We start from the raw sequence: 14,547 nt of genomic DNA, 5'->3' as shown, positions 1-14,547 counted from the left end.
ATTATGACAACAGTAATATCCCCCTGGTTGCAACCCATACAACCAACCGTTCAACAGCGTGACACACCCTGTTCGACTAGCATATTATTTCAAAACACACCATCTCATTCGCATATGTTTTGACAACAGTGGGGAAAAGAGTTTCGGTGAGATGAAGTTTGCTTCCATCGTGTTATTTCCATCAGAGTGTCAATAAATTTACTACTGATTCGAGTGACCTTCCTTATCACTCCGAAAAGCAACGGGCAGTGTGTCGAGTCGATGTGTGTGATGCAGGCAGACAGTTGAAGAATTACCAGGGGGAAAGTAACAATAGCAACAATAAGCAAAATAGCAAACGATCGTGAGGTCCATTTGGTGATAAGGACGATTTTCTACCGCCGTAGTTGAGTTGTTGTTTGCCGAGCGGTTTGTAGGTTCAGTAAGGCGAAAATACTCATCGAGATCAGTGCACATCTCTCCCGGGAAGAGAAGGAACCACCACAGCTTTTCAGTGTCGAAAATGGTGTTATGTCATATCCGTGCGTCTCTGCGGCTTGGCCAGCTGATGAATGTTGCTTCAAAATCACATTACGGATACCAGTGGAGGTTTCTGAGCAGCAGCAGTTTGCTGTTGAAAGGTAATTCGGGAGGATTTTTAGTGCAAAGAAGAGTTTGTGCATTGTACCGGTATGATATAAGGCAGTGTTAGTCAAAAGTAGGGTTAGCAGAAGGAAGATAAAAACAAAAACAAACGTATGAACTTGTCGCAGAGAGCAGCGCAACAAAACGGATGATGCATTGCGATAAGCATATGGATACAACACAAATGTCGTAGCGGGTGAATAATGTTGCGCACTTGGACACGTGTTGGCATGCATTAACGGAACTAAGGCTCTGAACCATTTGGTGGATTATTTTAACTTTAGGTTAAAATTTGACAGATGGAAAGTTATCGATTAACCCTGCTATCCGAGCGTGGTTATTTCTGACAGACAAGAAGTTAAATGTTGACAACCGTGGCTGAGTTCTTCTCGGAAACCGGTCGATGCACAGCACAGGGATTTTCGAACATCAAGAATAACTTTCGAAATGTCACTTTTAACCACGAGTTAAATTTAACTCAGCAAATGGTTCACAGCCTAAGTAGATATGATGGCAATGTTGTGAGCTGTACTGAGGTTTAAGATATTTATATATAATAGTTCATAAAGCTTATAAACCCCATATTAGCTTTAAATACCAATAAGGCAAATCAGAGGGCTGTATTGTAAAACTAGTTGCATTGTTTTCCATATATCTTGGAATTTAATCGATTTGAAAAAAAAAACTAACTAAACTGATACTGTTCCGTGGAGAATAAAAAAAATATATTGGTGTCGCAATCAAAAAACCTGAATTAATCCACCAGTGGTGTGATCTGACCCTTCGTATTTCTGTAGATTCTGATATTCTCCTTAAAAATTACCCCGAGAGCACCACCCTAATGTACCAATAACGAACCGTAACTAAAATGGTTTAACCTCTTGGAGGCGAACCAGCCCCAGGCTGAAAACCTCCCTAATAAAGATAAATCAATCAATCAAATGGTTTAACCATATCACACATAGTTCGGAAGATGGAGCAGGTAAGAGATGAACTAGCCTCAGGCTAAAAATCTCTATAATAAAGAAAAAAAAAAAAAAAAAAAAAAAAGATGGAGCAGGGGCAGGATTCCAACTAAAAGTGGGCTATTTGGTCCAAGGCACACAAAATTACCACCATTGATATCGTTATTAAATTTTTAAGTACTTTGATGCATCACATGGTGAGTTTTAATTCAAAACTGGTCTGGTTAATTCTCCGGGGGCATCTGCGACATGCCCGGAACTGACCAATGTGGTCTGCGGCGCAGGAAACGGACACAATTGATTTGGTTATCAAAGTTTGATGTAATTTGTTTTGTAGCATGAAAAGTTTTATTCCTTAGTGTTCAAATTTAGTATTATGGCTTACATACCCCGGAACATGTTCCTGTCACATTTTCACCACCAGTTGACCGATTCTGAACCTGTTCAATAATGTTCCATGGGCAAGGCTATGGGATCATGATGCTTTTCATTTGGTGGTTGTTGCGTGCAATTTGCATTAGTGGTTACCGAGAAATTCTACATAGTTCCCAAAATCCAAACTTGTCACACCATTTCCGGAAATATAATAGTTGAACGCTTCTAAATTTGTTCTACAGCATTCAATATGATCATAATAAATTTTATTTGCTGGCTGTATCGTTTAATTCGGTTATTTGATTGCCGACAAATACCACTTAGCTCCCGAATTCCGTGATTTTCGGGTCTTGTTCCGTTCATATCTCCGGAATCAATAATCGACTGGAAATCTATTGATTAACATTCTATAGAATCATGGTATCTTTCATTTGGTGGTTGTGGCGGTGAATTTGGTAGAAATACGTTAAAGAAAATTGTGTTGTGTGCTCTCACACACACATACACAGACAGACATTTTCCGATCCCGTCAAGCTGAGTCTATTGGAAGACTATTAGAAAAGATATCAAAGTTTTTAACGGCGCCGGTGGTGTAGTGGTAAGCGTGATTACCTCTCACCCCAGCAGGCCTGGGTTCAATCCCAGTCGGCGCCACCGGGATGTTCGTGTTCGTTGGTCCCCGGTTCATGAGTTGATGGGTCGATAGGTAGGGTCCAGGTGTGGGAGCTGCCTTCGTGGCACGTCGGTAGCATTGGTGCTCAGAACGGAAAACAAGATCGACGGAAAAAAACAAACCAAAGGAAAAAAAAAATCATAGTTTTTATAAAAAAAAAATAAAAACTCTGATTCACGTTTCTTAAAAAGAGTTATTTAAAAATAAGACCGACTGTAAATTTACTCCACTATTATTCGATTTGACAGAACCAGAGTACCAGAATTTTCGGGGTACATTGACATTACACTGGAGCTCCCAGGGTGGTCTGAAACTACTGAACCGATCGGCGTGAAAATTTGTATGCAGGGTTTTTGGGGCCGGGAATGGTTCGTATAATGGTTAGAGACCCCCCCCCCTGTAAGGGTGGGTTCCCATACAAATGAAACAGAAATATATAGCATGTTTTTTTGACCGGTGCATAAACTCAAGCTTATATTGAATCCCGAGCAAGGCCGGCACACTCAGCTAGTCAGTTTATAAAGATAAACTTCAGTAATGTTAGCAGGGTTGATAATGACAATTCTCATTGAAGACGTTAAAATACGACTACGTATTCAAGCGCATGCACATTAGTGTATAATAATAATCGAAAAGCAAAAAGGGTAGATGTAAGAATCCCATAAGCCAAAAGTACGTATGAATTTTAGCCACAAGAAATCGGTATGAATTTCATTAATTTGCCTTATGAAAAATAATGTCGACAAAATAAAACGGAGCAGACCGAACCATTGACGCAATTACAAAAATTATGATGCACTAAAAAAATGTCATGCAATTTGACAGATGTCAATACGTCATTACCATTTTTATCCACTTGCCATCTGTGAGTCAATCGTCACTTTGATTCTTCAATAGGAGCTATCTCATGTTAGACGAAAATCCTTCATAGGACATTCTTATGAAATTCATATGTGTCGATAACAAGTTGAGCCTTCTGAAACTCTTAAGGTGAATCGCTGTGACATCCTTATTCTCGGAACCACTTCGAAACTTTAAGTGCACAAATATCAGCTTCTACGACACGTGCCACATTCAAATTGTTACTCCACGTTTGCTGAACTACAGCATACATGAAGTAGCAATTTCTAATGAAATGGAGCACTGATTTCCGATATTTGTGTAAATAAAAATTCGAAGTGCATGTGCATGTATAGCCTACGTGGCGGCCATTAGTGGATTCTACAAGGAATCACCTTAAATTTATTTGACTTAGTGCACCTTAATAGGAACGTATAGGACCAGACAACCAGACATAACACTCACCATCCCATTCTTTGCAAATAAGGGTTAAGTTGGGAATGTGCTTGCATTTGTCATGGTGGCGCCACTGAAGCGTTAAGCAAGGCACTACATACCAAGCTTATCAGTGATGCCAGTTCTTTTTCAGGTTAATTTAATATAGGTCTGCTCTTGATAATGATAAGGGGACCAAGGGATCCCACTGGAGACATATACAACAATGACCCGATTTTGCCAGCCCCTTTTTTGAAAATCTTTTCTAATGTTCTGCGCAGTGGCGTTTCCGTAACCTCAATCTACCTGTGCACCAACTCTCAAAACATAAACAATTAACAAAATATTGCTTGCAATGGATAGATATCGAGTAAACTAGAAGATTAAGTGTATTTTTCAACCGATTGGAGTATGAATATGGCATTAAATCTAGACTGACATTTGAAAAGGGCGGAACTCCAAAATTACCATATCGAGAAAATCGCTTCCGAATTTTGATGACCTAAAAATTAATCCTATTTCACGACTTTCCATTTTCTGGATGATTTTATAAGCTTGACATATAGTTAATAGTGTAATCTATCATCATGCATCACTTGAAACTCAAAAAAAGTTTTCTTTGTCGTGAAATTGAGAAGAAAACATCATACGCCCTGATAATTTATTACATGTTGTTACCCCCAGATCTTCCATCCTTTGAACTGCCAACACTGGTGATACGCCGTGGAAGTCGAGGGGGACGACTCTATCTACGATGCAGAAAAGATTGTGTTTTGCTGTGGCTAGCTGTGCGCACGCTGAGTAGACAGAAAAAAGATTGATGACGATTCTGAAGATTTCCTGCAAAAAGATGATGCACGATGCAAGTAGATGCGCCAAATGAAAGAAGATTTTTCGAAGATTGATTCGCTAGTGTGAGATTTGTTGAGCATCTAAACTTGAGATTTAGATGTGTCGCCCCCCTCGGTGGAAGTACACCATCGGGATTTTTTGTTTATTGTTCCGCCTTGGCTCTTCGTTCGCAAATTTTGTGAGAGTGGAATTACGCCCGGAGATTTTTTGGTTTTCTTTTTGTTCGTTGTTTACACGTGAAATATCAATCGGATGCGTTTCAAATGAATCGGGCGTGACTAGATACTACAGAATCAATACGTTTGGCATATTAAAACAATATAATTCGTTGTTCTGGTGCAAGGTGTAACAACCAGTTGCATCATCGAGTTGAAAGTTGGAAATACGCCATATAAGAAGAAACGTTTTTGATGATATGAAGTGATATTTTCTTCTACTTTTTCGTGTTTATCGAGTAGTTTGTGAACTGTTCTCTCTATATGTGCCAAAATATGGTTTGTTTACATTTTGGCTCTTCCGCCCCTTTCAAATGTTAGTCTAGAAATCTGGTTTTGAAGGTGTGCACAGGTAAAAAGTGAGGTTACGCGACGCCACTGTTTAAAACTATGGACACTTGAAAATTGGCAGAAACCGTCAAATTGTTGAATCATTATTTTTTTCTGGATTCCATGATACCTGTTTTTTTTTTTTGGTAATACTGTGAAGGCTCAAAATCTTGACACTCAGTCAATAAATCCGGACACTTTTAAATTTCGATCATCTCTATGGTGCTATGCTAAAAATATCACGAACATTTTAGCATAGTCTTTTAGTATCGTCCAGAATCGTCACACAATAGCTACGTGTTGCAAAGTATACGCAATATTAAAACAAAAACAAACGCATTATGGTAAAGATTTCATTTGCGGTTTGTATTCTTACTACCAAAGATCAGCCAGCTAGGAATTGGGAAAAAGGAATACAGGCTAAAACTCCATCCGTAATCGACGATATCTCTCTCCAATACAATTGACGTCTTGTGCAAACTTACTTGACTTAGTTAGGAATATAATTTGGTGGATAAAAATAGTTCAAGATTTTGCCGCAAAGATGGCGCAGCGATTCAAACTTTTGAATTTCGCAAGCTAGAGATTTACTGTCTTGGGAAAAGTTGTAGAGTGGGAAATTTTATGAAAAGTTGCTCAAGACATACAAGCTGTATACTGCCGCTCTTCGCATGTCGGTCCCATAGCAGTTTTTGTCAAAACTGAGTTTTACAATGCAAATGGTAGTTGATCACTCATATTTTCTTAATACTGGATAAACTCAATAACTTTGTTCTGAAAAGGTTTGGAAAGACAGCCAAATTGGTTGTCTCATCACATAAGAAGCAATGGTACGAATCAAGCTAAAAATGCGATTTTCTCGGCTTGCTGATTTTTGCCATGGGACCGACATGCGAAGAGCGGCAGTATATCTGTGTAGCTGTATCATTTTTCTGCGATCGGTTTTGGACCAGTCAATGTTTCCCTGAACAATACCTTTAATTTTTAGAGTTCTAAACAATAATTATCACATTAAATTTGAAAAAATACACGATTTTTTGAATGACGTTTCTAAAAAAGCGCAATGTTATCAGTTATTCAAAATGAACATAAAATAGATTATCATTTATTGTTTCAAAATATCTCAGGGGTATATTGGGATATAATTGAAATATTTGGATATGAATCAAACAAATATATTATTTAACCCTGGGATCATCTTCACAATCGACTTGTAATTTTCCAAAGAGCTACTTAAAAATTCTACTCTGAATCTGAACTCACACAAGTGACTTGACGTTAAAGTTTAAAATTCCCAAGAGTTCTCTTTAAAACTTCCTTTAATTTTCTTTTAAATACATTAGTGTTATCCCTGTCATTCATTTTAAAATGTAAAATCTTCTCAAAATTTCTTCTGCAACATAAAATAAAATCATCTGGTCCAAGAATCTTAAAATTGTTCACAGGCCCAAAACCCTATTTCTTCTCTCTGAAAAACATTAACAGTTAAGTCATTTTTTCCCGATTTGTCACCGAAACTCACAGGTTTTTCCTGGTCTTCCTAGTCATCCCACACCTGCCCGATATCATGCGATCATATGATGTTTTATTTAACCCGTAAAAGCCTGGGACAAACTTTTTATTTTCAAAAATTTGTATGGCCAATTAAATTGAAAATTTTTAAATATCATTCCGATCAGTGGTTCTTACATCTGTAGGGTGGTACGCCTCCCAAGCCCCCTTCCTCTTTGTTATTATTTTCGTGGAACTTTCGGAAATTATAGTGAACAATCATAAGATCGCATGACTACCATGGAATCGGTTCCGGATGTTCCGGATTATGGTTCCGTATGGTCAAATTTATTATCTCAGATAACCAATCATGCGACATATCAAATCACATCTACTCGATGAAATATGACCAATGGCACTCAAAATGATAACCATAGATCCATATGGGTTGCATATGGTCAAATTTAATATCTTTCATAACCATATCAACAGTTGGCGCCGGTGGTGTAGTGGTAAGCATGACTGCTTACTCACCCCAATGAGTCTGGATTCAATTCCAGCCGAGGTCGGTGGGATTTTTCTAAAAATCTCTGGTCACGTCTTCCTTAGGAAGGGAAGTAAAGCCGTTGGTCCCGGCCCATGTGTGTTGTGAATGGGTGCGATATCCTACGCAGGTGTGGAAGCTGCCTTCCTGCACATTCGATTGCCGTCAAAGGATGGCAATCGATGTCCGTTGGTGATTGGCACTAGATTGCGGAACAGAGACCGACGTTAAATAAAGGAAAGAAGAAGATAACCATATCAAGCGACATATTAAATCACATCTACTCGGCAACATATTACCAATGACACTCCAAACAACAACCATGGAACCATATCGTCACCGTAGGACCAGTTTTGGATACTCCGGATCATGGTTCCACATCGTCAAATTTAACATCTCTCATAACCATATAAAGCGACATATCAAATCACATCTACTCGACGAAATATGATCAATGTCACTCAAAACAACAATCATAGAGCCATTTGACCACCGTAAAAACGGTTCTGGATATTTCGGAATACAATTCCGAATTGGTAAATTTGATATGACTCATAACCATATCAAGCGACATATTAAATCACATCTACTCGACGAAATATAATAAATGGCATCCATAGATCCATATGGTCACAGTAGAACCGGTACTGGATGTTCCGGATTATGGCTCCATTTGGTCAAATTTGATATCTCTCATAACCATTATCAAGTGACATATTAAATATCATCTATTCGACGAAACCAACGGCCATATGGCCATCGGTTCCGGATATTCCAGATTATGGTTCCGAACGATAAATTTCGTTATCTTTTGAAATTATATCAAGTGACATATCAAATCACATCTATTCGACGGAATATGACCAATGGAACTCAAATAACAACCATGGCCACCGTAGAACAGGTTGCAGATATTCAGGATCATGGTTATAAACCGGTAAATTTGTTATTTATCTTAACCATAGCAAGCGACACGTCAAATCACATCTACTCTACAAAATATGACCCATAGTTCTAACAATTAATAACAGAGCCTTATGGCCACTGTAGAACCGGTTCCGGATATCCAGAATTATGGTTTCACATGGTCATCGGTTTTTTTTTTCTTTTGCTGCGTATTTTTCGTAAGCGAATTAAACACATTTTGGCTCTAAATTTGTTAATTTGTGTGCTGAAATTTAGCTGCAAGTGTTCATAAAGTTATCATTTAGTGATATCGTGTTTTTCCTGTGTTTGCCTAGAGTGGCTCGGTTGAACTTGAATCTTACCTCCAAAATATACAACGCAGATTCAGTTCCATTGTTCGGTGTCAATTTTCATTGCCTCCCGGGAGCCCGTTTTTTTTTGTTTTTTTTTGTTTTTCGTCGATCTTGTTTTCCGTGCTGAGCACCAATGCTACCAACGCCAGGGAGTCAGCTCCCACACATGGACCCTACCTATCGACCCATCAACTCATGAACCGGGGACCAACGGCTTTACTTCCCTTCCGAAGGAAGGCGTGATCAGAGATGTTATGGCTCAGAACACACCCAGCGGCGCCGACTGGGATTGGAACCCATGCCTGCTGGGGTGAGAGGTAATCACGCTTACCACTACACCACCGGCGCCGCTGGGGAACCCGGTTCTCCGAGTTCGGATGCTACACTTTCGGCGTGTAGTTCTATTGAGAGATCGGTCCGGTTGGTGAATTAGCCCAGGAACGTGTTGATAATGTGTCCGCCGCGAGTTTTGGTTAGGTTAGGTTATCGTTATTAGCGAGACTTTCAGCCAGAGGCTGGTTCATCTCTTGCGAGTTTTGGTGGTGATTCGGTGGCCGACGTTGCCGGCAGCAAGTTTTCCGCTTGCAAAAGTGCTCGGCTGCTGGTCTCTCACCGGTGTCGGAGATTGCGAGCAATATGAAAGACGCCTCGCTGGATACGCCCAAGACTGGACGGTGGCCGCGAACTGTTCCTGGGGAAAGCACTACACGTGAACCTCCTCCCAGATGACCATGACAATGCAAGAAAATTTGTGTTCGTTAAAGGAAGTATTACGACAAAGGTGCATCACGAAATGAGATGCAAAGCTTTTCTCTAAGTGAAAGTAACTTCGGAATGGGCGTGACTCTCCAGACATTCTGAAATGGGTTGCTGGATCTGCAATAGAGCTATTTCTTTCTAACTCCCGGACTAAAGCTGTCTACAATGACCATAAATGCGACATTGTAGAGAGGGTTCTTCCATAATAACACTTTCGGCCAGTGGGGGTTAGAGGGAAGACACACACACACATGGTCAAACTCGTTATCTATCATTGCCATATCAAACCTACTCAACGAAATATGGCCAATGGCACTCAAAACAACAATGATAGAGGCACATGGTAACCTAAAAGCTGATTTAAGATGTACCGAATATATGTGGCATAATATAGCGGGACTGAATCCGACAAATCCGAAGTCGATATCAACAGAATTTCAGAAACATAAGTGAAGGTGAATCGACGATACACTAATACCCCGTTCACATTACAGCGTATATCACGTGATATACGCTGTCTTGCAATGGGCACTCATACATCTAGTTTTCACTGGAAATCCTATGTATGAGTGCTCATTGCAAGACAGCCTATATTACATGATATAAGCCATACACAGCAAAAAATTAATTTTGATATCACATCAAAGTGAATGCACTTCAATCGTGTCAAAAATATGGTGTATTTAATATTACTTGCCAAAAAGGACAACATTATCATTAATACCGTGCATGAACTGACATTACGCTGCTTTTAATGCATTTGTTTATTTTTGTGGCCATAAAAATTGCATGAGATTTTCGACATGATTGAAGTGCATCCTCTTGGATGTAATATTAAAATTTATTTTTTGCTGTGTAGTCTGTCCAGGGTATAAGGAGGAACGGAAACAAAAGCAAGTGCTGAATTAATTAGAACCAGGCAAGATATCGCAGCAGCTCGCTAGTCATGGCAGTTGAGCTGAGAGAAGAGCCTTAACAAGAACGTCAAGCTAGTCGGTAGAATTTGGACCAGGGCTCAGGTCAAAGTAAAAACAAGTATCCTCCCAGGATGGAAATATTTCATGTTTATAGGGGGAAGGGAAGTCGGCGAATTAACAAGGAAGGGAAGTTGTATGTATGGGAAACGGAACAACACTATTCATTTGCTTGCGAAAAGTCAAGAAACTTTATTTAAGACGTCAATCCCAGAGGGTTACTTTTTCCCCTGCTAGATTTCATTCCTCCTGATTGGTTGGTATGGAATAATCGCATAAACGATTGAAAAGTGATAAGTGTATTTAATCGATTAGTTAATTGTTCACATACAATTTGTTGACGTCAAAAAGTTTAAATCGAATATCAAGTTAATGGAATGATGTAATCGAGAAGTTATTAGGCTTTTCGTTAATCAAATTGATTATTTCATGGATAGTACACTATGTTGCATCATCACAATTGCAACATAGTATACTTTCCATGAAATAATCCATTTGATTAACGAAAAGCCTAATAACTTCTCGATTACATCATTCCATTAACTTGATATTCGATTTAAACTTTTTGACGTCAACAAATTGTATGTGAACAATTAATGCACGCTACGGTAACGTGATCTCATCGAAGGAGCTGAAGATGGTGGCTGGTCGTTGGTTCCCATCGTCCGCAGGACTTTTGATCAACATGTTTCGCACGCTTCCAGCACATAATGCTCGAGCCCGATAACCTTGCACTAGTAGAATGGTGACCCTGGCGCAAGTTCACGCCAGTAATCTAATCGGTTCAAGGTGATTAATGAATCTACGACACTTTTTTTTCGTCATTTCATCATCATCGTCACGGCCAAGCCACGAGGATCATGTTGATTTTTCTTTTTGGGTAATCTCCATCGTAAAATGTGTGTGCTTCCGAACGAGCTCCGATAGAGGCCACCATTTCACGAGGTCAATGTGTCTTCGCCGGCATTTCCCCCCTGTTTCGATTAGCGTAGGTTAGAAACAAAAAAGAAGTCAATCTTCGAGGACTACTTTTTTCGCTCACCACATTCAATGTTTAGGTTTAATCACATATTGTTGACTTAGGCAAATTATTCCAAACATGCAGTTTTGATAACGGAACGATAATGTTCTCTTTTTGTTGCGCTTTCATTTTCAGAGAGGTTATATACTGATAAACACGAATGGGTCTCCGTTGAGGGTGAAGTTGGAACGGTTGGCATTTCGAACTTTGCACAGGTAGGCAATCTTTACGAGCATGCTATTGATGCATTTGTAAACACAGCATTCGTTTATGTAGGAAGCCCTCGGTGATGTAGTATTCGCACAACTCCCGGATGTTGGAACCAAGCTATCGCAGAAGGACGAGTGCGGTGCGCTGGAGAGCGTGAAAGCGGCCAGTGAAGTGTACTGTCCGGTGTCCGGAGTGGTTACGGAGAAAAACAGCGCCGTCGAGGAAACTCCCGGTTTGGTCAATTCTTCCTGCTATGAAAATGGTTTGTTGCAACGACGTTAGGTACAAGTTGGGAGTGTTTGAAACTATCATGTTCGAATCATTTTAGGATGGCTATTCAAACTGAAGCTGACGAAAACGGACGAACTGTCGAAGCTGATGAACGAGCAACAGTATGGAGATTTCCTCAAGAACGACGGACATTAGCTCTTATCGGAGCTAATGTTTGTAGAAGGTCAAAGCTTGTTGGTTGGAACCGAGCAGCTAATCGATTGTTGCCATCATCTATGCATTAGTAACTAGTTGCTACGCCTGATAAGTCCTATGTTGATCGAATGTTTGTAATTTATAAAGTAAACATATTTTTATTGCCAAGATCGTTCCGAATGTATCCTTATTTGACAGTCCAATGATATAGGGGATGAGTGATTGACGATCCTGGAATAAAATATAAAACCGGTGCGGAACGATCGAAGAGATCAATTCAAACACATCTCGTTGTTTTCAGAAGGGGATGGTTATCAACAATGAGACGCCAGAATCAATGAGCCACTAGAGTTTTGCACTTGTTTAAATTGTAGTTAACCGTGATTGACCACCTTGTGGAAAATTTTCAAAAATACAAAACAAATGGTACCGTTCGGACGCTTTTAAAAGGTAATTATTAATCTCACCATGCGTAAAATAGCACCAATTTTTTATGATGGTTCATATTCGCTTTGTGCAAAAGGTGATGAATGATAAAATGTCCGGATTAATAAACCGTCAGTCAGCCGGTGTGCTACGAGACATGTAATTTAATTATAAAAATAAAGAATTCGTAAATTTGATAAGGTCTGCCTAATGTTTACAAAAAAAAAATAAGTTCGATTCGATTTGATATCAAAAAATTTTAAAAAGCAAAGATATGTAGTTGTCGGGGGCCTCAGTTATGGCTCGGTATTGTCAAGCCAGCCGGTCCAGTCTCGGAAATATTTGTCAGGCTAGAAAATATCTTGACTTTCCCGGGCATAGAGTGCAATTGTGCTTGCCTCACAATATACAAATTCATACATTGGTTGGCAAAAGAAGCTCGCAATTGATAACTGTGGAAGTGCTTGAAGAGCAATAAGTTGAGAGCAGGTGAAAGCTCGCTTAGGAGCGTCATAGCCCAATAGAAGAATGTAGCTGTCCAGTAATAGGAACAATAAGACATGGCATATTTAGTTATGTTAACATTTATGATTATTAATACATGTTTTCAATTGTAGATTTTGAAAAATAACAAAATTTTAGTCAAGTTTTTTGAGCAAGAAAATACGAAAACCAATGCATTTGCATTTTTTTTATGCTTCATAAACTAGTCAAAAATTATGTCATGTTTCAGAAACTACACTTGAAATTGACCATATTCGCAGATGCACTTTCGTATGAATAGCATATTTCTTCATAGCACTTATTGACCCATTCCTATACGCCTCAAATATAAATCATGGATGATTTGAAACACGATTGTTTATTAAATTGCACATTTATTAGGAGTTGTTTAAGTGTCAAATAAAGGAAAATATCCAAAATATCACATCAAAAGATACTTATCCACAGCGGCGAACAAAGATATGCTCATAACCTTTGAATATCAAGTTTTCATATTGTTTTAATTTCCGAAGATAAGTTGTCCATTGCAGCCAATGGCTAATAGCCTGTATCAGTGTTTTTTTTTTATCTAATTCTTTTATTTGGAAGGCTCAATCGCGAGAGCTTTACAGATTCGATAATTCATTATTCATTGCAGGGTTCATTGTTTGTAAATTCACTTATTTATATGTCTAGAAGGAGTTGGGCCGAATACTTGCGGCTTACCCGAGGTTAGAGGGATACATACATACGATGCTAGAGGGGTCAAAGGATAGGATCAGGGGAGGAGCTTGGGGTTGGGGTTTCGTTGTCTCATCAGAGCGTTGTCAGCAGTATGAACAGTAGTGCGGTTCTAGATTCGTCTGGAGTTCGACTGGCTATGGTGACCAGTGGGTGCCGATGAGACTCATCGAGACGGGGGACAAGCAGTGTTGGGAAAAAATCAAACAAGCCGTGATATCATAGCTACGAATATCAAGCTAACAAATCTCAACAGCTACAATTGTAACCAAACAAATGATTTTTGCTTTACATCCGACCGCGACCTGAAACTACCATCACTGCTGGTAGCAGTAGCTTCGTATCTGCCATCGGCGAAGAGTAAAATGAGTAAGCAGGCTATTTTTTTTTTTTTTTTTTTTTTTTTTTAACTCTTTATTTGTTTCAAATTCAAAATAAATTACATTTCATTTTTAACCTAGGTGCTCCAGTTACTACAGTAACTTACCAGCCTTAATTGTTATGATATATATCTAAGTGTTTTTACATTGTTCCTGTCTTGGCAATTCAGTATTTTAAACAGGTTTTTTAAACCTGCATGTCAGTATAACAATTGATAGCTTAAAACTAAATAACTAAAACTAAATCTTATCTAAGTATAAAGGGAATTAATCGTTGCAATTGAGGATTGTAACGATTTTTGCCGGAAATTATTAATTATTTTGTTGGACATTTGTGCTAAAGTCTCAACATTCGAAATTCTATGTACTTCGGTAGTACTGTACCAGGGAGGCAACTTCAAAATCATCTTCAGAATTTTGTTCTGAATCCTTTGAAGTGCTTTTTTCCTGGTAGTGCAACAACTAGACCATATTGGCACAGCGTAAAGCATGGCCGGTCTAAAAACTTGTTTAAATATTAGAAG

The 14,547-nt window shown here is 39.0% G+C and overlaps 1 protein-coding gene across 1 annotated transcript; it reads left to right on the top strand.

Annotated features, from left to right (window-relative positions):
• Window positions 1-290: 290 nt before the first annotated feature.
• ppl (pumpless) lies at window positions 291-12,161 on the top strand. Its single transcript, XM_065234696.1, has 4 exons — window positions 291-620; window positions 11,493-11,572; window positions 11,634-11,829; window positions 11,896-12,161. The coding sequence occupies exons 1-4, from the start codon at window positions 503-505 to the stop codon at window positions 11,991-11,993; spliced, it is 492 nt and encodes a 163-aa protein (XP_065090768.1). The 5' UTR covers window positions 291-502; the 3' UTR covers window positions 11,994-12,161.
• Window positions 12,162-14,547: the final 2,386 nt, after the last annotated feature.

The sequence above is a fragment of the Ochlerotatus camptorhynchus genome, unplaced genomic scaffold (genome assembly GCF_037179485.1).
Source record: "Ochlerotatus camptorhynchus isolate MF236.1 unplaced genomic scaffold, CSIRO-AGI_Acam_v1.1 ptg000434l, whole genome shotgun sequence".
Taxonomy (NCBI): Eukaryota; Metazoa; Arthropoda; class Insecta; order Diptera; family Culicidae; genus Ochlerotatus; species Ochlerotatus camptorhynchus.
Note: the sequence above shows the minus strand (reverse complement) of the source record. Positions and strands in the feature narration are given on the sequence as shown.

Bases quoted from the DNA above. Each gene is read 5' to 3' on its own strand.
- ppl (XM_065234696.1), top strand. From the start codon at position 503: ATGGTGTTATGTCATATCCGTGCGTCTCTGCGGCTTGGCCAGCTGATG. The intron at 11,573-11,633 runs GTAGGCAATCTT...TCGTTTATGTAG, and splicing joins GCATTTCGAACTTTGCACAG to GAAGCCCTCGGTGATGTAGT. The intron at 11,830-11,895 runs GTTTGTTGCAAC...GAATCATTTTAG, and splicing joins TTCTTCCTGCTATGAAAATG to GATGGCTATTCAAACTGAAG.